This window comes from Podarcis liolepis (genome assembly GCF_965112155.1).
Source record: "Podarcis liolepis genome assembly, chromosome: 1".
NCBI classification, from domain to species: domain Eukaryota; kingdom Metazoa; phylum Chordata; class Lepidosauria; order Squamata; family Lacertidae; genus Podarcis; species Podarcis liolepis.
Genome location: NC_139554.1, coordinates 11,136,185 through 11,164,150, shown reverse-complemented (window position 1 = coordinate 11,164,150; position 27,966 = coordinate 11,136,185). Strand labels below are relative to the sequence as shown.

Below are 27,966 nucleotides of genomic sequence, written 5' to 3'. Positions count from 1 at the left end.
GACATGTTGCAGCTGGGAATAATAAAAAGTGTGGCTCATTATTCCAGCCCCACCCAGCCTTTCCATTGTGTGCTGTTGTGCATCCAAATGTTGGTTATTTAGTTTGGAGCAAACTGGCAGGTCCTAGGGTTTCTTTGTTGTTGTTCTTTTAAAAAAAACAAGGTGTCCACATTCTCGCTATGGGCCCTTGCACATGTGCACGTGCATTATTTCCAACAACGCTTAATTTAAAGCACACATTCCTAGTGATACGAATCTTGGGGTGCTTCCAAGGATGGGCTTAATATGGTAAACGAATCACAAATGGGACATTGATCACATTCCTGCCCAAAAGGTAAATCTGGATCCAATTATTGGGGGTGGGGGGAATACGGGCTGGGGTTTTGAAGCCAGAATGTCGCATGGACCATGCAAAAAAAAATTGCACGCAGGAGGAGCACCCATCTGCCAATCTGGAAATTAGAACCAAACGTCAATCCCTCCCCTTCTCTGCTGCAGGGCACAAATACAGGGTGGTCAGCTGGGGCTCTTGCACCTTTAATAGGTCTGCAGAAGAGGGAAGTTCATCAGAAGTACCTTGTCGTTCAGTGATGCAAGGGCATGTATGAACTGGCCCAAAAAGAGGCTCTTTTCCTGCTTTCTAACCCATGCTAAGAGATCTCTGAATGTTCCTTTGATGGAACAGACTTGTTTCTCAGCAAGATATGTTGCACCCAGCCCTGACTTTATGGGGACCAAACTGGCTTGAAGGCAAGCACTTCCAATGCAATGCAAGCACTCCCACTCTTGCCTGTGGGCTGGCTGTATCCAGATCAATCCATGGAGGGTATGGAGACACTGGAAGCAGTGGGAAGCTGTAGCCTAAAGAACAGTAGGTCCTGTTCGGTTGACCTTGCAAAGGCAGAATGCCTGGCTCCTAGTATTTACAAGGCCCTGGCCAATTTAAAGCCTTTGTGATGCTTGCCAGTTGCAGATGTTAACATCTGTCCCGTTCTGCCTGGACTCCTGGATCAGTTTCAGGAAGCTCGTCAAGTTAAATGTCCACCCCTGACCTTGAGAATCCCAGATTGCTCCCAGTAGTCCTAGATTGTTTTAGGAATGCAGTAGGATGGTGTGTGGGTAAGGGAAATATTAAAATAGCAAATTAAAGATCAGAATGCAATGCATTTAAAAAAACAACAACTAATAGGGCTCACTAATAAACATTCCATAGGGATGGAGCAGGTACTGAAGATAATGTCCGAGACTGCCAAATCGCCACCCACAGCAGGCCACCAGCAGAGGTTGTGAGCAAGCACAGTGCGCTAGGCCTGTGCAGCAGGAACTTCCAGTTGATGCACCAAAGCCTTAGGGAGGGCTCTGCAGTGAGGATGCGGGAAAAAGCTTTCTCCACCTTTACGGATTCCCATTTTAGGAAACCTACCTGTTCCACCAGGCCTTTGGAGAGGTTTAATACCTGAAAGCGTACTATGTCTAGTTTCAAAAAAACCTCTTTATTCTGGTTTTAACGCAGACAGTTTTAACTTGCTTTAATTGTCTTTTTTTTTTTTAATGCACCGAATACTGTATTGTCCTGGGAGCTTGGCAAAGTGGAAAGTGTAGCCTGGCTTTGCTATACTCTCCCTGCAGGCTGGAGTACACAAGGGATACAATTCAAACGGCAAACGTTTCAAAAGAGTTTAATTAAACGAAGAAAAATTATCCCTAATGGCTAGCGTACGCTGCTAGTGATTCTCAACGTAATCTGCTTCGGTGGTAGCCCTTGAACCCGCCACGGACTGGAGGCTAGCGCTGCCTTGAGGGACCTTCGGTGAGACATTCAGCTCCTGGGAAACAGCAGGAGAGATGCTTGTCTCCGATCTTATGCTTTCGTCATCCTCGTTCTCAGCATCCTGCGTCCCGATAGGCTGAAGCGTATGAGGGATAAATCTGTGGCGTGGGCATCCGATGATGCCGATCCTGCCAGAGAAGAAGAGAGCAGCCAGGTTGTTGAGTGGATGCCCACCTGCTACACCTGGGCTAAGGGAACTGCACTGGCTGAGCTACAGCATAGGGGTTATACTCCACCACTTAACACAATGGCAAAGTGGTTGGGGTGCTATATCGGGACTGGGGAGACCAAGGTCCAAATGCCCATCTTGGCTATGAAGCTCACCGTGTGACCTTGTAGCAATCATCACCTCACAAGGCCAAACTAGGCAATACCTGAGCTCCCTATCTGTGCCCTGAAATGCAAGTTTGTTTTTCAAAACAGTATGCATTTAAAATAATAATTAAAACACTTAAGGATACAGCTAATGTCTAGTTTGGCCCTCGGGTCTCCCTCGCAGGTGATTTCTGAGAAGTTTCTAACCATAATTACCTTGAATTTCTGCTTAACCCTCAAGAAAGAAGGGCATTTTCGCTGGCCAGGTTTAATTCAAATCCGTCAGACCTCCTTTGGGGAAGGTTCTCAGGCAGGGTGGAAGGAGAAAGAACTTGCCCATGTGAAGACCACCTGGTAGAAACCCTTACACATACTGTTTTCAATTGTAAACTATATGCTGATCTCTGCCAGCAATTTTTATATCAACTCTGTATCTCCAAATGGAAACCAGAGTCAGAGGTCATACATTTTCTATTACTGGGGAATGATCAGGAGCTCACCAAGTTAGTGGCTAAATATCTCTATTTGGTTTTTTGTCGTCGAAATACACTGCAGACGTCTGATCTCCCTGGAGACCAAGAGATGTGACAATAGACTGCTCTGCCTCCTTTCTTTTAGCAAATGTTTTGTGCCACTGGGGAAGTGGTCATTCTGTATTGATTTGTTTTGGATATTGTATGTGATGCCAATAAAGGTTTTACGATACGATACGATTTCTGAGAATAAAATGGGTGTCTGGAGAACCAGGTAGGCTGCCTTGTGCTCCTTGGAGAACGGGCAGGATAAGAAACAAAGAGATAAATATGGGAGAGTCTGGTAGCTGGAGTCCCCTTCTCCCGGTTTTCTGCTTTTGGGGTAAAGCAGACGGAATTGTTGCCAGGTGGAACAAACAGACAGACAGGATGCAAGGCACCAAAACCAACGTAGTCCATTGGCCTGAATTTGTTGGCATCCGTCTGTCTTGGGAGACAATGGAGGAGTGTGCCTTTTGGGGTGAGGTCAAGCCGTTCTTATCAAAACGCAATGGTTAAGCATTCATTGGATCCTATTCTGCTAGCTTTCCTCTCTTTTGCTCTAGCAGGGTCTTCAATGTCCTTTTGCTTTCCCCATGGCCATCACATGCACAGACAAGGCAGATGCACCCAATACATTTAGAGCACATTCAAATAGGCTCAAAACTATGAGTAACTCAGATATATTTGTGAGAGAGGCCACTGCTCCCTGTTAGATTTTGCGGTCATGCATTGCATAGAAAAGCCCTGCATTCCTTACTTGGGTTCTGGCACGACAGAGGAAAAGGGTGGCAGCTCTTCAGGAACGTAGGCTGGCTGACTTCTGCCAGCATGGAGGTAATGGTCCTGGAAAAGGTACTGAGCGCTGTCTTTAGGCATCGGCAGCAAGGTGCTCAGCACCGGCGATCGCTGGTCCATGACGCTTCGGATGGCTGGCTGCCTTACATCGGTGCTCCTTTAAGAAATAGTTTAAAAAATAATAATAAAAAAATGAATAAGGGAAAGGTGTTCAAGTAAGGGTGAAGTCATACAGGGTACCTCCCGACTGACAGCATTTTGCAGGCTTTGGGGGTGCAGAATTCAATCACATACTGGAAATTTAGATTTGCAGAATTACGGTAAAATGGATTAAAGTGCTCTATTGCCTCAGGGAAACAAATATACTAAAAAATATGGATATATTTTTTTTGTAATTAGGAAAGTGACAAGGAAATGCATTGAAAAACATGGGATGAATGAATGACCAACGGGAAAGTACGTATTTTTCGCTCTATAGGACGCACCAGACCACAAGACACACCTAGTTCTTGGAGGAGGAAAACAAGAAAAAAAAATATTCTGAATCTCAGAAGCCAGAACAGCAAGAGGGATCGCTGCGCAGTGAAAGCAGCAATCCCTCTTGCTGTTCTGGCTTCTGGGATAGCTGCGCAGCCTGCATTCACTCCATAAGACGCACACACATTCCCCCTTACTTTTTAGGAGGGGAAAAGTGAGTCTTATAGAGCAAAAAATACGGTATGTGAATACATGAGATACAATAGCCATCTTCAAATATCTCAAAGGCTGTCATAGAAGATGGAGCAAGCTTGTTTTCACCTGCTCTGAAGTGTAGGATTTGACCCAATGGATTCAAGTTACAAGAAAGGAGATTCCGACTAAACACCAGGAAGAACTTTCCGATGGGAAGAAGAAGAGTTTGGATTTGATATCGCGCTTTATCACTACCCGAAGGAGTCTCAAAGCGGCCAACAATCTCCTTTCCCTTCCTCCCCCACAACAAACACTCTGTGAGGTGAGTGGGGCTGAGAGACTTCAGAGAAGTGTGACTGGCCCAAGGTCACCCAGCAGCTGCATGTGGAGGAGCGGGGAAGCAAACCCGGTTTCCCAGATTACGAGTCCACCGCTCTTAACCACTACACCACACTGGCTCCCACTGTGCGACAGTGGAACAGTCTCTTTCAGGAGGTTGTGGACCCTCCTTGCTTGAAGGTCTATAAGCAGAAGTTGGACAGTCATCTGCCATGGATGCTTTGACTGAGATTCCTACATTGCAGGGGGCTGGACTAGATGACCCTTTCGGTCCCTTCCAACTCTACAATTCTATGATCCTCAGGCTGGAATGTGCCCTACAACTACAATAATGCCTCTTGTTCACCTGGATGGAGGCGATATGTGCAGAAAATTCTGACTTTTTTATGGTTGGAATGTAACCTAAAGCAGGCTCCAGCCACTTCTGGCATATGGCCTTGGCAGGACTTTGGGCTAAAAAAAATGTTCCCCACCCCCGATATAAATATCTGCAATGTATCCAATAATGGAGGGGAGGGGAGAAGAGAGAAAATGAGGCCATACTTGCGATAGCGGAAAGTGACCTTCTTCACCTCCTTGGTCACGTCTGTTTTCAACTCCTTGGGTTTCGCTGTCTCCCTCAGAGCAGGATTGAATATGTTTGAGCGGAGCAGCCGGCCAACTTCCTGCTGGATTTCCTTGAGGTTCTTCTGTCTGAATGTCACAAAAGCCACGTAGGAGGAGAAGTTGTACAAGCACTAAATGCAAAAATAAAAATAAAAATGGAGGTGATCTACTCTATTGTTGCAGCTTATCTGAAAGATGAGACAACCCTTAGCTGCTCTGTTCCTCCAGGCGACCGCTCTTACCTCAAAGAAATCCCTGTCTTTCTGTGTTGTTGATATTTTCCTCCTAAAATGTGGAAGAGAAGAATAAATCCACAGACAGCAACAGAGAAAGTACTCCATAAACATCTTCCTGAATGAAAGGGAGTTTCCTCAACATTCTGTCACTTTCTAGCATGACCAAGAAACAGAATCAAGACCAAAGGCTGGCAGGTAAAATTAATTCCCATGCCCCAATGAAACTACCAAGATCATGGCTTTTGGAAGTGGGGGCTCCCAGTCTGCAGTTTCCTCTTGCCAAAATGACAGGGGGCCCACAAATGCAGTTTCATCCTGATTTGTTTGTAGGGAGGTTAGACAATGTTGCATCAAAGCAAGCGTTATCTCATGATTCCCAGTGCATTTCCCCCCACTTCTCTTTTGCAAAAAAATAAATAAAATAAATACAATATTTTGGGGAAGTGGGTTTGTTTGCTTTATTTCAGATATTTAAATAATACTTAATAGTCAGAATTTCTAAGTAGGGTAAATAAAATGGTTTGGAGAAAAGAAAAAAAATCTAACCATACAGAGAATAAGAACAATTAAAAATCAACATAAAATCAGAACACTGCCTTAAAATGCTGGTTGAAATAAGAAAGTTGTGGGACAACTATTCTCATATAACTGACATGCTTAACTCTAATTAATGCATGAAGGGGTTAATACAATAGAGTAAGCTGTCCTGCCAGGCTTATTTCCTTTACCATGGGAGGAAATAGGTAATCAAGCCTATTGTCCCCATCCCTACCTGAGAAGCTCAGCATGAGAAGAAGTTTGAGCTTGCCGCTCCAACATAGCCGCATGGCTCTCACCAGCCATTCTTGAGTTCCTATACCGATAATCTGGGAACCCTTGCCACTTTGTTACTGTCTTTGTTTCACGGTCTGAAGCACATGAATCCAACCTTTAGACAGTATGTAAGTAAACCAGTTTTTACTTTGCTGAACATGTGGTCTTTTCCTCTGCTGGGGGGTAGTGAGGGAATTTGGAAGCAACGTAGAAGGCATACTAAGTATTTGCCCCAAACCTGGATCTTGGCATCCAAGAATTATTCAACATGGAGGGTCCTTGTCTAATCTCAGTTGGGAGGGAATTTCAGGCTTCAGCCCCAACCCAGGCGACATGGTTTCTAGCAGTTACAAGCCATGCAAGCTGAACCATGGGGCACCACCAAGAGACTTCCTTAAGATCTCAGTGATCAGGCTGGAATGTAAGGGATTCACCAATCCTTATGATATTCTGGACCCAATTTTTTAAGGGCTTTGTAAATTAATGCAGGGACGTAGGTGGCGCTGTGGGTTAAACCACAGAGCCTAGGACTTGCCGATCAGAAGGTCGGCGGTTCGAATCCCCACGATGAGGTGAGCTCCCGTTGCTCGGTCCCTGCTCCTGCCAACCTAGCAGTTTGAAAGCACGTCAAAGTGCAAGTAGATAAATAGGTACCGCTCCAGCGGGAAGGTAAACCGCGTTTCCGTGCGCTGCTCTGGTTTGCCAGAAGCGGCTTAGTCATGCTGGCCACAGGACCCGGAAGCTGTACGCCGGCTCCCTCGGCCAATAAAGCATGATGAGCACTGCAACCCCAGAGTCGGCCACGACTGGACCTAATGTTCAGGGGTCCCTTTACCTTTACCTTTATATTAATGCATGAACCTTGAACCAGGCATGGTATCATATGTGCAAGCTTTTAAGCAATGATGTTACATGGCTGTGGTCATCCAATTCCATCAAGTCTAGTTGTAGCATTTTGCACCAGTCAGAGCTCCAGGAAAGCCCCATATAGAACACATTGCACTAGGAGGCAATTGTGCTTTAATCCCATTCCATGGAAAGCTTCAGCTATAAATCAAACTGGTGTTAATGGCAGTGAAGCTGGCCAGGTTTTGGGGTGTTTTTTTTAGCTCCGTCAAGTTGGCATTCCTAAATCATTTGCCTATTTTAGCCGTTCTCCCAGTCTCAAACCAAGAGCGTCCTCCTGGCTTATGGAAGATCTCTAAATTTGACTACACATGTGCGATAACAAAATGCAGATCCTTCCCCTCCCCCCTTATGTAAATTTGCCCCAGAGGAAACTGGCAGCAATAAATATTACCTAACCCTGTTCCTGAGCCAGATATGCCTGCTTTCTTCCTCATTGTGTGAAGCACTAACAAAGTAAAAGGGGAAGGAAATCTACAAAACCCGTTTAAAAAATGGCAAGGTCCTCTGCAAATACCTTCTAAGGGCCCCTCTGCAACTTCACCTCTGCCTTGTTCCAAGATTTTCACCACACTTTGGCTCTGCACACACAAAGATTGGGAATCACACAAGGGGGGGGGGGCAGGATGAGACCCTCCAGAAAAGAGTAGGGTTTCTCTGTGTGCATTTTCCCCTCTAGGGCTGAAGCTGAATTTCTCTCTCTGGGCCCTTTTAGCCTCAGAGAGAAAGTTGGGCTTCTGTGAAATGTTTTGGGGGACGGTGTTGCCATTTTATGACAAGAGATGTCTCTGAAGATTACATATATCGCTCTTAGGTCCCAAAGGGCTGGTGACCCCACTTCAGTTTGACTAAGGAGCTCTTCAGGGTCCGTTTCGGGGTTTAATCCGGTTTAATCCGGCCCCTGTGGCAGTTTACCTCCTGGGGTAAAATCCTTAAAAAAAGCTCAACAACTTTGGTCCTCACACATGTTCACTTCATCAAATCTTGCCCTCTTTGAAAAAAGTTTGGGCACCCCTGCTTTAGGCTTAACCTTCCTAACCTGGGGGCCCTCAACTCTGGACTAAAACTCCCATCAGCCCCAGCCAGGATAGGCCGCTCTAAATTTATTTATTTTGTTAAATTTTATATACTGCCCTTCATCGTAAGATCACAAGGTGGTTCACAATATAAAAACACAAAAATATGTAACATAATAACAAAGCAAAACAATACCCCCCTTTAAAAGACCACAGATTGTTTAATTAGCCAAAGGCCTGGTCATAGAGGAAAGGTTTTGCAAGCTTTCCTGGGTGGATCAGTCCCCAAATGGGGAACCAGGGCAGAAAAGGCCCCTTTCTCGTGTTGCCACCCTCAAGACTGGCTCTAGCAGTCAGCAGCTACAGACCTTCCCCAGGAATACGGTTCCTGATATTTCACATTTTCAGACGTGTGCTGAAGTTCTCTGGGCCAGAGTTTCCAAAGCTCCCTTCAGGTTGCCTGCAGAAGGTTTGTGAAACAGTTGGGCATCTCAATGCTCACCCTTCCTTCCTTCCTTCCTTCCTTCCTTCCTTCCTTCCTTCCTTCCTTCCTTCCTTCCTTTCTTTTCTTGAGAGTGGAATTCAAGGCTCTTTTGACCAGGGGCAGATAAGGATCTTCCTAATATGGTCCTGCTGCTGTCTACTAATATTCCTTAAAAATTAACCACCAGGTATGCAGCAATGGGGGAGGCTCCAGCTCTGAATTTCTGCCCAACATGCAAGCATCTAAGGTACAGAATGCAAAGGTGGCACCCCGTATTTAGTTTCACTCTGCAGCTGAATCGGGAGGGGGTGGGGTGTGTGTGTGTGTGTGTGTGTGTGTGTGTGTGTGTGTTTGCAATACTTGGAATTCAGAGCCAGGTTTTCTGGTTGGGTCACTGAACAATTTTGTCATGCTGACTCTTGCATGCACAGCATTTTTGGGCTGGGCCACCGACTGTACTCAGCCTACAATTAACCATGGAGTTGGTGCGGCTCACCCTGCCGAATCGACAAGAAGAGGGAAAATAACTCCCTGTGCCGCAAGCGACGAGGATGGCTGACAGGACGCTGCTGAACCTGCACCTGTGCAGCACCTGCGGGTGGCAAGGCACCGCCCAAGATCACACAGATTTTGCTGCTGCAGAAGCAGAAGGCAGCGGCTCTCCTGTGTCTCAGGTGTGTTGGCAGCCCAGCTGCCTCGTATCAATTGGCTGCAGATGCAACGAACTGAACCCGGGACATGATGCCTTCTGTTTTTGTTTGTTTGTTTATTTGTTTGAATTTCAACCTTTATTATACAAAGAACTTAAAATACATACAATATAAAACATTACATTTCAGACATTGCAAATTATAACTATACAAAAGAATATAGAAGAAGAAAGAAAAGAGATAGAAGATGATTTTATTTACAATAAAAAAGAACCTTCTGACTATACCATACCCGTTGTACTATTTTGAAATAAATTCTTTTTTACACAGTTTCCTGAAGATGCAAAGTGCATGCACATGCAGGAGAACAAAGCTCAAAGTCAGGGCGTGTCCCTTGTTTTGGGTTTGGCACTTCAACACAAGGAAAGAAAGAAAGAAAGAAAGAAAGAAAGAAAGAAAGAAAGAAAGAAAGAAAGAAAGAAATGTGGAGGTGTTGAGTATCCTGTTCCCCACACAAGGGGAGTCCTTTGGCAGGCTAGGCGGCCCAGGGAGAAGGAACACAAATAATACCAAGGTGCCAAGCTGCTTTTAGGGATTGCAGGCACCCTTAAAAATCACGGGGGGTGCCTGAGGTTGGCAGGGTTGAGCAGCTGCTGGGATCGTAGCACAAGGGTGCAGCAAGTGTTCTGAATGAAGAAGGTCCCAGGTTCAGTGCCAGGTATATCAAGTTGAAAGGGGTCTAATCGTAGCAGGTGAGGTGGAAAGGCTTGAGATCTCAGAGAGCCACTGCCAGTCAGAGTAGATAACAGGTGGGCAGGATGGTCAAATGGATCTCCTTTGAGGCAGCTTCCTACAGCCAGTGCTGTCTGCTTGGTTTTCACTCTGTGCACAGCTGGCTCTGAGGCAGCCCAGGTTGTCTGTAACCTTCCCAAACCTTTCATGGACCAAAGCAGCTGCAAGCCAGACGCCTCAGTGAGCTCTGGGGCATTTTCTTGCTCCGCGCACCTCAGCAGATGTGCCTCTGCCTGCTCTACCCTATGAGGCCCTCCAAGGTTCAAATGCCCAAGCCTCACTCAAATCCTAACCATAGGACAGGGACGGGGGTGGGAGCAAAACTCTTGATTCCACAGGAACACACTGATTCAGAAGAGATTGTAAAACATGGTGCTCGGGGACTTTGTGTTCCTGCCAAGTCTGCTAACCCCAGCTAAGGCCTCGCTGGAATTCTTCCTGCAAGTTAATTTGGCTGAGTCCTGTTGCTTCACCCTGGAATCATATCAGTAAAAGCTCATTCCTTGGCAATGTGCTCCCCAGCAGCCTTCGCTTTCCAGCTGGGAGTCTGCGTGTCTTTAAGGGTGCTCTCCTAAAGCTGCCGAGACAACCTCTCCTCTCTCCATTCCGGCAGTCTCAAGGGCTTTCTGAAAAAGCACAGGCCAGCAGGCCCTCGCAGCAGGTCATGTCCAGCTAAACAGGAAGGCAAATCCCCACGGGGACTTTCGCGTTGAATAAACACGGCTTTGGTTCTGAACGCCGAGCAAGAGCTTCCTGCCAACAACAAAACAGCCATGCAAGCTTTGGGGAGTGTAACCAATCTGAAATAAAGCTGCCGCTGTTTGTTTCTTTTGCTCTGCACCATCACAAAGCTCAAAGAAAGGATGCCCGAGCTGGTGCAGGAGAAATAAACTCGACTCAAAAAACGTGAGTCAAAGAAATGACCTGCCAAGGTTGACCTGTGCTTTGCATATAGTTAAAGCTATGGTTTTCCCAGTAGTGATGTATGGAAGTGAGAGCTGGACCATAAAGAAGGCTGATCGCCAAAGAATGGATGCTTTTGAATTATGGTGCTGGAGGAGACTCTTGAGAGTCCCATGGACTGCAAGAAGATCAAACCTCTCCATTCTGAAGGAAATCAGCCCTGAGTGCTCACTGGAAGGACAGATCCTGAAGCTGAGGCTCCAATACTTTGGCCACCTCATGAGAAGAGAAAACTCCCTGGAAAAGACCCTGATGTTGGGAAAGATGGAGGGCACAAGGAGAAGGGGACGACAGAGAACGAGATGGTTGGACAGTGTTCTCAAAGCTACCAGCATGAGTTTGACCAAACTGTGGGAGGCAGTGGAAGACAGGAGTGCCTGGCGTGCTCTGGTCCATGGGGTCACAAAGAGTCGGACACGACTAAACGACTAAACAACAACAACAACAGTGGTACCTCGAGTTACAGACGCTTCAGGTTACAGACTCTGCTAACCAGGAAGTGGTTGCTCCAGGTTAAGAACTTTGCTCCAGGATAAGAACAGAAATCGCGCAGCAGGAGGCCCCATTAGCAAAAGCATGCTTCAGGTTAAGAACGGACCTCTGGGACAAATTAAGTTCTTAACCCGAAGTACCACTGTATAAGAGTTTGGGGCTTTTTCCTGCCCTTCGAAGCCACATACTGGAAGAAAGCCAGTGAGAGTGAGTGATTCAAAGCAGGCAAGGCTCAAGTATGCCATCTCTTCTCCCCAGTACCAGCCCTTCTCTCCAGTCCTCTTTCCACCACCATTAGTGTTATTAGCTGCCTGGGGGCAGTGAACGATCAGCCTGACTTGCACCTGCACCTTTAGCAGCAGAAACCAGCAGACTAAGTTTCTCACAACACAAGAGGACCACCTGGTAACGCCTACGGATCAAGCTGCAACAGAGGCCAGCTGAAGAGATTGGCTAGAGAACATAAGAAGGGGAACTCTCTAGAGCAGGCCTGAGCAGAAGGCAAATAGGTGGGTAGCTTGCTGCAAGACTCCCAATTATTTAAAACTCTTAAAACCCTAAATCAGGCTGCAGAAATGAACAAAGCTAAGCAGGAACAGGTTTGGGGGGAAAGAAGTATGAGCTCAGGTCAAATCCCTCAGCTCAGAGGAACCCCGTTCCTTAATTTTAACTGTAAGCTATCTATGAGAAGGAAAACTTTGGTCCTGAACTTCTGCTGCCTTGTGGGATGTCGAGGAGTAAACCCTACACAAATCCAGAGTGAAGTGCCTAAGGCGATTGGATGGCGCCTTCCAGCGACTCCTGCAGCCAAGCTGGTGCCAAACGTCTTGCTCTGCTTTCCTTTGGACCACATCAACGAGTCCCAGAGGTGAGTCTTGTTGTCTGGGCAGACCTGGACCTCAATACGCACTGCCCAGGCTTGTGCCCTGGGGAGGTCACTTGGTGCTGCTAACAAAGTGGTTTGACTCCACCTCCCGACACTCCATTGTCTCTTGAGAAAGACAGGTGTCAACACATGCCCTTTGTACCTGGTCCTTGTTGGTATAACTTCAGGTTCTTGCAAACAAAACCTACAAAATGGATCCAGCAAGCCTGAAGCCTGAATGCCCCTACTCTAGAGCAACTGGTAAGACTGGCAGGCTTTGGTTTGGGAGCTGTCTTATTGCCTTCTGAACAAAATTCTGTTGCGGTGCTTTTAACAGACGCTGAATCTGCAGCAATCAGAGGGAGATTGTCTTTGTCTCCATAGCATGAAAAGCCTTGTTTGCTGAGTTCTGCATAGAAAATATCTGCTAAACTCGCAAGAGCAGGCCACGCTGGTTTTTCTTCCCAGAGATGGCAACCTTAATGGGAGTGGAAGCAGTGCTGGGAAATAGGGGCTGCTGTGTTTCATGGGCTTTGTAAGGTGGCGGTCACCGCAAGGGATTTGGCCCAAGGATTTAAAATAAATTTTTAAAAAGTACTTGCCCCTCCCCATGGTGACCTTCTTCATACTGTGACATTCGTCCCACTTCTTTGCGTGTTGAGATGTTCCAGAGGCACAGAGCTTGCTCAAGTTTCATTTCCTTTGGAAGGAGTTGCCAGAACTTCTGTCATGTAATATTTGCCCTTCTTTACAAACGTACGCATTGAGCAGAGATGGAGGAAAGTCCGCTGCTCGCACATCAGATCTCCAGGTGAAGTAGCCAGCAACCTACCGTATTTTTTGCTCCATAGGGCGCACCTAGTTTTCAGAGGGGGAAATCAAGGAAAAAAATATGATCCCCCCCCCAGCTCTGGGCTCCCAGCAGACAGGCTGTGCGCAGCCTGTGCACTTCTCCCAGACCTTCTCCCTGCTTTTGCGGGAGGTGGGGGAATTCCCCCGCGGCTCCTGGGGGCTTTTCGACCAGTAGGGAGAAGGGACTGACACAGCCAGTCAGTCCCTTGTCCCTCCTCGGGGAAAAGCCCCCAAGAGCGGCGCACTCTTTAAAGGGTGTGCAGCTCCTGCAGGCTTTTCTACGAGGTGGGGGAATTCCCCCACCTCATAGAAAAGCCAGTAGAAGCCGCGCACCCTTTATAGAGCGTGCGGCTTTTGCGTGCTTTTCTACGAGGTGGGAGAAGGGACTGACACGGCCAGTCAGTCCCTTCTCCCTCCTTGGGGAAAAGCCTCAAAGACCAGGTCGGGGAGCAGCGCAAAGGCGGCACACCGCCTTCCCACTGCCCCCCGAGCTTACCCTGAAGCCAAGGAGCCTGCATTCACTCCATAGGATGCACACACATTTCCCCTTATTTTTTGGAGGGGAAAAAGTGTGTCCTATAGATGAGTGAAAAATAAGGTAAATGCTAAGACTCAGGTATCTCTCTCCAAAATTACTCAAACTGCCAGCAGCAGCTAGGGATCATCCTTTGCTAGGAGCGTGGGAATAAAGGCCCCCCCTTCCAAGTATTTCCTAGCTATTCAGAAGAGTAAGAGTGCCTAAAAATTACTTACCACGGAAGCACATTGCCAGATTTGTGCAGTCTACCAACACACCATTGCCAAGCGCAAAACTCTCTGGCAAGGCATTGCGATAAGGCAGCCGACAGTGGTAGCCCTAATCACAGAAATCTGATAGCAAATATTGTAATGAGTTTTGTTAAGTTGCAACAGCTATTTGCATGCTACCAGATCCTGAACACATTCACCCAGAGGCTATGACTGCTGATTTTAGTGACTTCTAAGGAAAAATGACGGAAATTTTAGCCTGTGATCCTAACTGATGTTCTTTTGGAATTTGTCCCACTAAGTTCATTGGGACCTTACGGCACCAATAATTTTTTGCTTAAGACTGTACCCTTGCACAGATTTCCTGAGTGCAGGTTTACCTGGAAGTTATGCAACCTTACTTGAAAACAAGCCAAGCCTTCTACTGAGTTAGACCACTGGCTCATCCACACTACAGAATCGTAGAATTGTAGGAAAGGACCATGAGGGTCACCTTGTCCAATCCCCTGCAATGCAGAAAACCTTCGCCCAACCTGAACCCACAACTCTACCCACAACTGAGCTATCAGCATGTCCTACTTTAAGGTAAAGGTACCCCTGACAGTTAAGTCCAGTCGCGGACGACTCTGGGGTTGCAGCACTCATCTTGCTCTATAGGCCAAGGGAGCTGGTGTTTGTCCACAGACAGCTTCTAGGTCTTGTGGCCAGCAGGACTAAGCCACCTCTGGCAAAAACCAGAGCAGCGCACGGAAACGCCGTTTACCTTCCCGCTGGAGTGATACCTATTTATCTAATTGCACTTTGATGTGCTTTCGAGCTGCTAGGTTGGCAGGAGCTGTCCTACTTTAATTGGCAGCTATTCTCCAGGATTTCACAAGAGCCCTTCCCATGCCAGGAATTGAACCGGTGACATTTTGCATGCAAAGCAGGTGCTCTCCAGATGAGCTACAACCCTTCCCCACTGAACTCTCTCGGGTTTGCTTCCTGGTGAAAACGCTAAGAATCAGGCGGCACATCCCCCTTCAGTTTCCATAAAGGACTCTCAAAGGGCATTGGGTTTTGACAACCCACTCAGAATCCCAAGTTCCTACTTCTTCTGTTTTATTCCCTAGACATCTGCTGCGAAGAGCAGATGGCGTTACAGAAAAGCATTTCCTGGGCGCAGCCATTTCCTTACTTCCCGCAAGCCATGTGATGCTGATCAGACATTCCCAGCCCGAGGATGAGGATGCAGTACAGCTCGGCCAGGTGCTTTTTGGTCACTGCTAGCTTGATTTGGTTCTCCCTTATCTCTTTCCTTTCCAGGGCACTGGGCTTCCTGTTTAACAAAGAAGCAACTCATTAAAAAAAGCATTGCACAGAGCACTCTCCCACTCATGGTTAGACAATCAAGAACACTATGTCTGCACCAGGGAATTCTGACCCAAATAAAAGAAAGCAACAGAAAGATTAGAACATTAAATCATAGGGCTGGAGTGGCACGCCCTGGGATTGCCTAGCAAGACTCTGGTCAGGCAAGCAAGATCCACTATACCTTGACTATCATTAGTAGATTAGGTGATACAAAAGAACAGTAGGGTAATTGCAAATAAGGAGCAGGAAGGACCAATATGTTGTGTGCTAGAATGTCTCCAGGTAGGTCAGGTGTGGCTAACCTGTGTTCCTCCAGAGGTTGCTGGTCTCCAGTACCCATCAGACTCGGCCAGCAGACCCAATAGCCAGGGATGATGGGAATCATGGAGCAAGCTTGTTTTCTCCTGCTCTGGTGGTAGGACTCGAATCAGTGGCTTCAAGTTACAAGGAAGGAGATTCCGACTAAACATCAGGAAGAACTTTCTGATGCCAGTGGGACGGTCTATCTCATGAGGTTGTGGGCTCTTCTTCATTTGAGGTTTTAAAGCAGAGGTTGGATGACCACCTGTCATGGATGCTTTAGCCGAGATTCCTGCATGGCAGGGGGCTGGGCTAGATGACCCTTGAGGTCCCTTCCAATTCATGATTCTATGAATGTGATCCAACAACATCTTGGATGGCCACACCTTATTGGCCTCCCTCAAGGCTGGGGATCCTCTGTGGCCATCCAGATGTTGTTGAACCACATTCATAGAACCATGTCCCAACACCTAAGGAAGCGTTGGTGGTGATCTAATCTAAATGGTCTAGTTTAAGATCTCACCTGGGTCAACACAAAACAAACAGGTAGGTGTTGGGGCATAAGGCAGCTGCCAATTCAAACAAAAGTTGGTTTGACTCATTTGTTTGACCTGTACTCTGTAAGCTGTCTTTGCAAGGTATTTATATTTTGAAAGGCAACCTAAAAGTCTGTTACAAGGGGGGGCAGTGGGGATGACAGCATTATGGCTGAGTTCAATGCAGGAAATAGCTTTTGGCTGATGTGGACTCACCTGAAACCCCCAGGTAAGCAAGAGGGTTGGTCTCCTTGCCAACACGCAAGGGGCAACAGAGCAGAGATACCCAGGCCAAGGCACTAGTGAAAGTAGGTTTGGGTGCATTTGTGGAGAAAGAAGGGAGTGTTCTGTCCACTTTTTTTCTTCTTCTTTTCTTTAAGAAGAAGAGTTTGCATTTGATATTTTGCTTTATCACTACCCGAAGGAGTCTCAAAGCGGCTAACATTCTCCTTTCCCTTCCTCCTCCACAACAAACACTCTGTGAGGTGAGTGAGGCTGAGAGACTTCAAAGAAGTGTGACTGGCCCAAGGTCACCCAGCAGCTGCATGCGGAGGAGCGGAGACGCGAACCCAGTTCACCAGATAACGAGTCTACCACTCTTAACCACTACACCACATTGGCTCTCAGTTCTGTCCACTTTTCAATGGTTCGTGCAACACCCACCACCTCAGCTTCGGCTGGTCTTAGGCCACAACCAGCGATGCAGAACTGACCTCAAACGCAGCCATGAAGGAGAACAGGAGAGGTGGGGCTGACCTGAAAATGCTGAGATGCACTGACTCAAGTCTCCTTGTGGAGGAAGAAAGTCAGAAATGACCCAGGAAAGAAGGATGGAACCAGTCAGAGGAGACTGAAGAACACTGGGCTCAAATAGCTCCTGGGACGTGACAAGTGTCCCGCAGAATCACAGGAAATGGTCTTGGACTCCCAACTTCATACTATTCATCCATTAGTCACCTGAGCACTGGCAACTCTCCAAGGTCTTCGGCTTGAGGCCTCGTGGCTTGTGATCTTTCTAACCAGCACAAATCGGGTCTTGAAGCAAAGCACACCCACACTGAATATATAGAGCAATAGCCCTTTCTAAACAAGACGGGACTCCGCTTAAGACACACATCCAAGCGATTTTACTCACCCCATGAAAGATTTGGGTTTCATCTCCAAGGCTAATTTTTCCAGATAAAAATTCAGATAGTACAGCAGAGCCATGAGAAAATCATCTAGCTGCCGGCACCTAGAGCAGAATTTAAGAACAGAGCAAAACACCACGTTGCCCATGTAAACTTCTTCACAAGGGAGCAGTTTTCTTTTGCTGAATGCAGCCCACTGGGCAATGGCACCTGGGTACCCTTCACGATAGGGACGCGGGTGGCGCTGTGGGTTAAACCACAGAGCCTAGGACTTGCTGATCAGAAGGTTGGAGGTTCGAATCCCCGCGACGGGGTGAGCTTCCCGTTGCTCGGTCCCTGCTCCTGCCAACCTAGCAGTTCGAAAGCACGTCAAAGTGCAAGTAGATAAATAGGTACCACTCCGGTGGGAAGGTAAACAGCGTTTCCGTGCACTGCTCTGGTTCGCCAGAAGCGGCTTAGTCATGCTGGCCACATGACCCGGAAGCTGTACGCCAGCTCCCTCGGCCAATAAAGCGAGATGAGCGCCGCAACCCCAGAGTTGGCCACGACTGGACCTAATGGTCAGGGGTCCCTTTCCCTTTCCCCTTCATGATACCCAACGTTCATGCCCAACGTGGGGCTCGAACCCTTGACCCTGAGATTAAAGGTCTCCTGCTCTACCAACTGAGCTATCCCAGCAGCCTATTATGTGTGAAGACCCAGAGGGTCACTTAAGCATAATGGGATTTTAGAATAAGGGATAATTAATTGGCCCTCCCAATCATCGTCATTCCCACTTAAGAAGAAGAAGAAGAGTTTGGATTTGATACCCCGCCTTTCACTCCCCTTCAGGAGTCTCAAAGCGGCTAACATTCTCCTTTCCCTTCCTCCCCCACAACAAACACTCTGTGAGGTGAGTGGGGCTGAGAGACTTCAGAGAAGTGTGACTGGCCCAAGGTCACCCAGCAGCTGCATGTGGAGGAGCAGAGACGCGAACCCGGTTCACGTCTGCTCTTAACCACTACACCACACTGGCTCTCTCTTAACCCACAAAGCTTACTGCGTGATCTTGGGATGGCTATTCTCTCTTAGCCTACCCTACCTCGCAGGGTTTTTGTGAAGAGGTGGGAATAATAAGAGGTGGGAATAATGCATGTGGTCTGAGGTCCTTGGAAGAAGGGGGGGCGGGGGTGAGTGGGATGCAAACAATTCCAAGCAGGCAAAAACATTAAGCCAGTCAAAGGTGTGGTCTGGGGAGAGGAGAATCATAAAACCTTAGAACTGTACAGCTGTAAGGGTCCCTGAGGGTCATCTAGTCCAACCCCCTGCAGTGCAGGAATATGAAGCTGCCCCATATGCAGATCGAACCTGCAACCTTGACATTATCAGCACCACACTCTAACCAACTGAGAAGTAGCCTGGCAAGTGTTCCAAGGGCCGCACAGAAAGCCGTGGAGGGCCACATTTAGCCCCCAGGCCTGATGTTCCCCAGCCCTGCTTTGCAATGCTAAAAGCAGCACATATATTAACCCAGATCCCTTATTAATCTCCTGTTGCAGGTGAAGTGCAATCCCTTGCCCCAGGTCTGCTCACATGATTGACTAAGTTTTCTGCAACCGGCCCATTTCATACTTCAAATGGAAGTGTAGCGAGAAGCAGCCACAAGGGTACTTGTCTGAGGATGTGATGGTTGTGATTTCTCACATTTCCCCTCTCACGGAATTGTATATATGCCAAATATATCTTTCAGAATTCAGGTCTTGATGACACAGGATTTGGCAACCTCTCCGCTAACATCTGACTTGGTTTTTACAAGGTGCCGTAAAATATATATTTCTTTTTTTAAAAAAAAATGAAGTGAAAGCATCCTACTGTGAAATGCAAATACCAAATGGCATACCTCATAACTAAAGAGAAAGAATGCATGCGAAAGGAATCGTCTTCGTGGGCCAGAAACAGGGCAGCGTCTGAAAACATTCAAAATGAAAATTGTCAAAATCTGTAGCACTGCATTCTCGTCCATCCCTGCAAAGTGTCTGCAAACTATCTCAGAGAAGGTTTTTACAAAAATTGAGTTCTGTTTGCCTATATTTTTAGACTAAAATTCCTCCACAGAGCTCAGGGTGGTCCACCCATTTTATTCCCCCCTCTAGCCCTGTTAACTAAGCTGTGAAGAAATTAAGTACTGTCCCCAAATCACCCAGTGAGCTTTACGCTAAGGAGGATTTGAACCCAAGTCTCTCCGGTCCTTGTCGAACTTATGGAAAATCACATTCGCTGAACTCGCTTCCAGTTCTGATTTGTTTTGATCGTTAGGGCTCTGGCTTGGCCATGTCAGCAGAATGGAAGATGGCGGGATCCCCAAGGATGTGCTCTAAGGGGAGCTATGCAAGGGGTTGGGGAATAATAATAATAATTTATTATTTATACCCCGCCCATCTGGCTGAGTTTCCCCAGCCACTCTGGGCAGCTCCCAATCGAGTGCTAAAAACAGTACAGCATTAAATATTAAAAACTTCCCTAAACAAATCACATGGAATCCTAAAACACACTTACTAAGAAGAAATCACATGGAATTCACTTATCTCCAAGTAGACATGTTTAGGACTGCCCTATAAGGGATTGGTGTAACTTGAGACGGGAGTAAGGAAAACAGCCCATTAAAGTCGGGTTGCTTTTATTTGCTCTGCTTTGTTTCACCTTAAGATAACAGCATGCCTCCTTCCAGGGAGCGCAGAAGTGGGTGAGGTTTGGGTGTAGGGCTCTGTCAGTGATCCCAGGGATTGTACCTGGAAAACTCTGCCACTGAGCTATGCACCAGGAGATGTGTGGGATGATGGATGCACGTCACTATTGTGGCAGGCTTGGAGTTTATCAAAGCTGCATCAGGCATGACCCAAGAGGAATAAGCAAGTCGCCCAGGTCTAGTTTTCATGGAGGAGGTAAAAATGCGTCTGGGTGGTTCACCTTTAGACTGCAGGTGAGACTCACTTGACTGAAAGCTCCTCTGTACAAAAGCAGTCCCTGAATATAGAAATCTACCAAGTCAGGGAAAGGGGCCAAATTAATACTAGGGCTTTTTTTTTGCACTTAATGCACATGTTTGTAAAAATACAAATTACATCTATTTTGGTTCTTAATGGCTGTAGGCACATCACGCCTTTGAAGCACATCCAAAGCACACAGACACAACCTTCAAATAATTCTGGGCGCAGTAGTGTGTTAAGGGTTGCTGGGAAATGTATCAACAGTGCCTATAATCCTTTGAAGGGGAAATGTGCTTAAAAACACACACACAGAGTACTAGTCTAGCCTTCTCCTCATCATCTATTTTTCTACATGGAGTGTGGAGGGGTTTTTTCTTCTTTTTTGTATGGAGAAACATTAAATCATGTTTGCTCCCACCTGCAGTTTGCCCTGAAGTTCTATTACCCAGACACAGGGTTTTCCATCTCCGTAAGAACACGGCTTCTTCTAGCACATTTTGACAACTTGTCTAAGGTGGATTGACCTATGCGTGGACAGCCTTTCCTGTCCAGAAAGATTTCCAGAATCCCAGTCCAAATTTAAGGTCTTGCAACGTTTTTCGAAGCTGACTCAACTTTTCAAAGGAAAAATGCAAGGCAGTCCTCCTAGGGCCATTAAAAATGCTAGAGGAAAACAATGTGCTTAGAAATTACTGTTACAACTGATTTAGCGATTTATGCCACACCTTATTTATAAAGAAACGTAAGGGGGGGGGGTTACATGCCAGGCATAGGAAGCTGAAAGGTCACACAACAGAGAGAAGGATAGGCAGGGAGTTTCTGATGAGAGGGGAAATACATGCCCACTTCCATCCCCCTCTCCCTGCATTCTGAATAGTCTGCTCTGGGCAGGCGTATACCTGCAGCACATGAGAATGACTTTAGGTGCACTGCTGCATTCATTGTGCTTACCTGCTCTGCACTTTCCCAAGCATTAACTAGCTTTAGTCAAACAAAAGTGCGCTGAAATAGTGCCTTTGTAATACTTGCTTTGTTCGCAAATATACAAAAGCAGCTACGTATGCCTTCAGGCGAAGCCAGAGTAGTGTAGTGTTTGAAGGGTCAAGAGTAAAAGCCGAGAGACCCAGAGCCAAATTGTTCAGCCATGAAAGACACTGGGTAACCAGTCAATCTCTCTCTCTCAGCCTCACCTACCCTGCAAGGCTGTCGTTGTGCTACGCTACCTTGAGCTTCTGGAAGCAAGGGGGGACATGCATGTTTTAATTAGGGTTGCCACCATGTTTCAAACAGTGAAAATCTGGACAGAAAAGTTGTTGAGCATTTTTTGGGCAGAGTTGTTGAGCTTTATTCGCCAGAAACGACACTGCCGAAATAGATTGCCATATGTTCGGATTTTCCTGGGCATTTTCGCGATTTCCACCCCAGACGTATGGTAAAGGTAAAGGTAAAGGTACCCCTGCCCGAACGGGCCAGTCTTGACAGACTCTGGGGTTTGTGCGCCCATCTCACATCTATAGGCCGGGGGCCAGCGCTGTCCGGAGACACTTCCGGGTCACGTGGCTAGCGTGACAAAGCTGCATCTGGCGAGCCAGCGCAGCACACGGAACGCCGTTTACCTTCCCGCTGGTAAGCGGTACCTATTTATCTACTTGCACCCGGGGGTGCTTTCGAACTGCTAGGTTGGCAGGCGCTGGGACCGAGCAGCGGGAGCGCACCCCGCCGCGGGGATTCGAACCGCCGACCTTTCGATCGGCAAGCCCTAGGCGCTGAGGCTTTTACCCACAGCGCCACCCGCGTCCCAGACGTATGGTAACCCTAGTTAATAAACGTCCCCTCCAGCTCAGTCCCCCATTGTTTCCAATCTGGCAAAATTCAGTGCTCTTTGTCCGAGTCTCCTGAGATTCAGGCTTACTGCACCTTCTCTGCCCTTCCCATACGCTCCGATTCACATCACATCCCAATGGCAGGAGAGACAGAGAAACAGAGGGATTTCCAGATGACCAAGTGAAACACTGCCACTCACCAGTCCATTAAGAAACATTTGTCAAACCCTCAGCCACACCTAACGTGTGTTGGGCAAAAACCACAATGAAGCCTATTTGTGCAATCTGAGATAGTAAAATGTTGTAACCAATGCTATGAAGATGCCATTATGAAAGAAGAGACTGGCACCATGATGCGATATAGAAAAGGAGGCTGCCTTTCTGCCTTCCCCTGCTCCATATGGACTGGAAATCTTGCATGACTCAAGTTATTTCCATGGCTGGAGCCTTTCTGCAAAACACCCACTCCCTGTTTGGTCTGTAGCGCATAGGACTGCCGTTGCTGATTCTGTGCAAGACTGTTAAGGTGGACAGTGCTCTTGGCTCCCACAGCTGGGACAAAGAAGCTATTTCTTTGATTTTTATGATTCTTAGGTATGCTGGACACAAGCCATTTAGCCAAGTAAACAAGTGCTGTTGACTCGGGATAACACTGAAATCTGCAACCCTTGGAACAATCTCAAGGATGCCGGAGAAGATCAATAAGCTGCAACTAACTTGGCAATTCAGCACCCACACTTACACTTAACGTCTTCTAGAGAAATCAGTTCCTTTTGCAATCGCTTCAACGGCCGGGGCATCTTATCTTCTTGGATACTTCGCCGTACAGTAAAGATATCTCGGAAAAAAACAGGATCCGGTCTGCAGATAAAATGGAGGGTGGGTAGGACTTGCATTTCATTTAATTGGACACATGCCAAGGCAACTCTGGAGCTAAACTCTGGGATGTTCTCTTGCCAGGTAACCTTGATTACGTTGAAAACAAAGGCAGAATTCAGCCTTCTATGGGCACATGAAGCTTCCTAACTGGTCTCTCGAGCCTTTAATATCCACAAAGGGGCGGCACTTAGGACATCCACAACACGCATTTAAAGCACTGTCATACCACTTTAACAGCCATAGCTCCCTCCCCCAAGAATCCTGGGAACTGTAGTTTGAGGGTGTTGGGAACTGTAGTTCCAAGAGGAGATTCCTAGCAACTACAGTTCCCAGAATTCTTTGGGGGAAACCAGGACTGATTGAAGTAGCATCAGAGGGCTTTGAATGTATGGCGTGGATGTGACCTGGAGGGGAAACTCTTTGCAAGACGCAGTGATGAAAATGGCCCAGTTTGTGCAGCCGTCTTCCCATCCTACTGATGCAGATGGCCTGTGGACCCGTTCTTTCTCATATTTGAGGGTGTGGATCCTCAAATGATCAATTGTAGTTAAGGCATTATGGGATGCAGGTGCAGAAGAGGGGAGGGTAGATACATCAGATGTATGTATGGTGTACACATCAGCAAAAAAGCAGGCCTGCGATGTTGTGTTGCTATTGTTCCCATTTTACAGACAGGGAAGCAGTGGCGTAGCGTGGGGGTGCAGGGGGGCCGGCCGCACCGGGCGCAACATCTGGGGGTTAGGGTTAGGGGGTGCAAATCCACGGGTTAGGGGGCGCAAATCCATGGATTAGGGGGCGCAAATTACTTGCCTTGCCCCGGGTGCTGACAACCCACGCTACGCCACTGCAGGGAAGTGACTGCAAACAAGCAGCTTGCCCAAACACGTTTGCTGCTAAGCAGGCAGATGTGGCCCGTGACATTAGGGCACAAAATCCAAATGGCAACCCCTGTGGCAATGGCAACAATATAATAATAGACCAAATAACTGACCATTTGCTTCCCTTTAATGGTGCACTTGAGACAGGCCACCTCACTCTACCTAGAATGAATTGGAACTCCTGTCTCAAGAGTCACAAAGGAGAACTTTTTAAAACCAATAATTTTATTTTTAAAAAATTAATAAATTGGTGACATCAGTGAGTGGGATTCCCTTACCATCCAGGTCAGGCTCAGGCCATTTCTCCATCTAGCCCAATACTGCCTACCCTGGCAGGCAGCAGCTCTCCAGGATCTCAGGCCTTGGTCTTTGCTGGGGATCAAACCTAGGGCCTTCTGCATTGAGCTATGTTCCATCCCCAAAGGTACGTCCAGTCTCTTCCCCTTCCCTTCTCCAAATACAGGATTTGCGTGGGATTTGAATCCAGGACTTCTTACACCCTTGCCAAGACCACAGACTATAGTCTGGGCATTTCAAGCTCTGCTGATTTTTAAACTGGGTCACCTGTCTGGTGTTTTTGTGGCCGTCTCTTGGAAGTGGATGGTTTTCCCTTTCTTTGACTTCTTCTCCACTTCCTTATCTTCCTCCTTAGGCTGAGCACTGCAATACCAAACAGAGGGGAGTTTTCGGTAATGGCAGTGGCAGTTCATACAACTACACAGGAAAGAGAGCTCACCCTGCATCTCTCAACCACAGAGTGAGCCCAGCAGAGAGGAATGGCAGCAAGTCCAGTGCCAGTTTAGGATGCAATCTTGCCCCTGCCTGCTATAATTCAGCTGGGATACTTGGTTTTTTTAATTTTCCAAAGCCCCAGCATCCACAACATTTCTGAGTTGATCTGTTCCTCCTCCATCCTTAATAATCCCCCCCCCAAAAAAAAAATGACTACTGAAGGCGAGGGGGAAACAGCTTCAGGGATTGGACAGGTGGTTCTTTATGACATCACAGCATGCTCAACCAATCAGCGTGGGGTATCTTCTGCTTCAAAATTACAGAGATGTTTTCATTTTTTATTCTTGCAGAGATTGAAGGAATTGGTATGTTTGGACCAATTGCACTTAGGGAGAGATGAGGCATACTACTAGATGCTTTCACAGTTGGAAAGAGCGGCATCCTGCAAACTCAGGTTCTTTTCAATTGCCACTTTGTTTGCTGTGGAATACCTCTTCTTACCTCCCATCCCTGCCAAGGGTTCTATCAGGCCTGACATTTGCCTCCTTTCGGAGGCAAAGAAAAAACATTTCAGTTCCTCCATGCTTTTGGAAAACAAGGAATCTGTTTACTAAAATGTATTGGTTTCATCCTGCTGATTATGATCTGCTATTGTTGGAAATGTTGTAGATTCCATTGGTTTTATTGATTTTAATGGACTGTGCATGGAGGGGGGGGGGGAATCTTGCTGCAAGGCCAGGCACTTCATAAACTAGCTCACTGGCAAGTGATACGAAATCACGATAACCACAAACAGAAACACAACAAAGTCAGACAGAAAGGGACACTGAATCCTTACCATGCAAATTCAAGACTTCGGCTGTCATCTTTCCAGTACCACAAGCCAGGGTTAACTTTCGTGAACTGCAAGCGTTTCGGAATACAAAAGTTTCGAGGCATTAATTTAAACCATTTCATCATTTTCATGTTCGATTTTCAGCTCCAAAAATCCAGCGAGCTCATAAGCCTGACCGATAAGCCCAATGCCATGTGCTTCTGAAGAATGGTGATTCAATGTACATCCAAAAACAGGGCTGGAACAACCACTGGGACATTATCAAGCAACCTCCAGGGATATTATTTCATAGCATTATTCTAAAAAAAAGACTGATGTCGTGAGCCACCAAGCCTTAGAAAGACAACTTTTCCTAAAGGCTTCCACAATATTGGCCACTGGTGTATATAAAGGCCAGTGGTCCATCTAATAATCCTAATCATAATAATCAAGACATTGACTGAATATTTCCAACTGCCTATTTAAAAACAGCAACAACCGATGTTGACTGGTCGTTTCAAGTTTGTGACCATCAGAAACACTATGGATAGGGATGGAAGGCGGAATAAATATATATGAGCACATATAGTGTTGTCCGACCTGTGGGGTGCCCTCTCATCAGATGTCAATGAGATAAATAATTATACAGCTTTTAGGAGACATCTGAAGGCAGCACTTCGGGAAGTTTTTAATGTTTGAGGTTTTATTATGTTGGAAGCTGCCTAGAGTGGTTGGGACAACCCAGTCAGTTGGGTGGGATACACAAATAATAATAATAATAATAATAATAATAATAATAATAATAATACAGTGGTGCCCCGCAAGACGAATGCCTCGCAAGACGGAAAACTCGCTAGACGAAAGAGTTTTCCATTTTGGAGGTGCTTCGCTTAACGAATTTCCTATGGGCTTGCTTCGCAAGACGACAATGTCTTGCGAGTTCCTGCGGGTTTTTTTCCCTTCCCCCCTTTTTCTAAGCCGCTAAGCCGCTTATCAGCTGATCCGATCAGCAGATAAGCCGCTAAAAGCCGCTAAAAGCCGCTAATAGCGCTAATCCGCTAATCCGTCAATGGGCTTGCTTCGCAAGACGAAAAAACCGCTAGACGAAGAGAATCACAGAACGGATTCTTTTCGTCTTGCGAGGCACCACTGTAATAATGCAAGCCAGTTGTATTCCTCAAGTAAGATTTAATTCATAAAAGGTTAGACAGCCAACATAGTGCAGTGGTTAAAGTGTCTGCCTGGGACCTGGTAGACCAGGGTTCAATTCCCCACTCAGCCATGAAGTTCACGGATCATCTTGGAGCTCATCATGGTCTCTCAGCCTGACCTACCTCACAGGGCGGAGGGGCGGAGGGTGGGGTCCCCAATGTAGGCCCTTTTGGGGGCTTTTGGAAGAAAGGTGGGGTAGAAATGCAATAAGTAAATAAACGAAGCTCCTGAATTGTGGGTGCAAGAGTGGGTGCCTCTAACATTTGGGTTTGAAGAGGGGATTTTGACAGGTGAAGGTTGCATGGCGACCCAGCTATGAAAGGTGCAAGCAAGGCCGGATTTAGGTTTGGGGAGGCCCTCGGCTACTGAAGGTAATGGGGCCCTTTATATGTCCAGCTGTCCGTTGTCAACAAATTGTCACTGTTTTTTGTGTTGAATATATGCTATATGGTAATTTATGGACCTGATAGGTATCTAAAGCCATTTGCACATAACAAAATATGTATTTTATCAAAGTAATTGTTGAATTGAAATACAATTAAGAAGAAGTATATTAATAGTGAAATAATTATTAAGCTCTAACTTAAAATGATTTTTTATTTATTTATAACAAACTTAATAATGCAAAAACAGTGTTGCTGTATGTTTTATTGTATTTGCTTTTTTCTTATATTTTTGGAAATGTACATCCAGGGTTTTTTCCCTTTAAATTTTTTTGGGGGCCCCCAAGAGAGCGGGGCCCTAAGCTATAGCTTGTTTAGCTTATACGTAAATCTGGCACTGGGTGCAAGACCCAACCTGGTCATATCCAACCTTGGGCTTTTTTAAAAAAAGAAAAAAGGAATATCTGCAAACCCCACCCCACCCCCCAAGAAGTTCCACAGTCACTAGACACATCCAGGAATGCAGACTTACTTACAGTCACTATATGTCCCTTGGGCAGCTCCAGGAACTGTAGCTGAGACATGGCGACACTTTATTTACTGAAAGAGTATCCTGGCAACAGCTCTCTGTCACTCTTTCCATCTTGAATAGAAGGGTCGGCTCTCCCGCCTGGAGACTACAAGTCCCATCATGCAACGCGGCAGGCCTTCCCCTTTTTTTTTAGTCTGTCTGTGTTGGTGGCTTTTGGCTCTCTTTTTCTAACCAAGGGGCGTCCTCAGAAATTATCCCAATTGTGAACCCCCTTCCCAGATACGTGTGAACAGGACGCCCGCGTTTCGTGTCGCAGGCGGCTTTCCTTTAAAACAGCCCGTCCGACACACTGACTGGTTTCAGAAATAGGTGCTACTTCTGAGCAGGATTGCTTGCTTTCTGAGTGAACTGCCTGCGCTCATTTTTCTCTCACACACACATATATATGTGTGTGATATTTATCTGTTTTATTTTACGCCTTAAATTTCAGTACCACCCTCCCTCCCCAAAGGAGCCGAGGGTGTCAAGCAGCAAAGCAG

General features: G+C 46.7%; 1 protein-coding gene across 1 annotated transcript; it reads right to left on the bottom strand.

Annotated features, from left to right (window-relative positions):
• Positions 1-1,663: 1,663 nt before the first annotated feature.
• Positions 1,664-27,966, bottom strand: PPP1R36 (protein phosphatase 1 regulatory subunit 36). Its single transcript, XM_083519564.1, has 11 exons — positions 27,432-27,966; positions 25,325-25,389; positions 24,319-24,414; positions 22,740-22,858; positions 19,088-19,154; positions 17,214-17,312; positions 15,067-15,207; positions 5,316-5,358; positions 5,011-5,204; positions 3,419-3,613; positions 1,664-1,959 (listed from the first exon to the last, which is right to left on the bottom strand). Exons 1-11 carry the CDS (start codon positions 27,477-27,479, stop codon positions 1,725-1,727), a joined length of 1,302 nt encoding a protein of 433 aa, XP_083375690.1. The 5' UTR covers positions 27,480-27,966; the 3' UTR covers positions 1,664-1,724.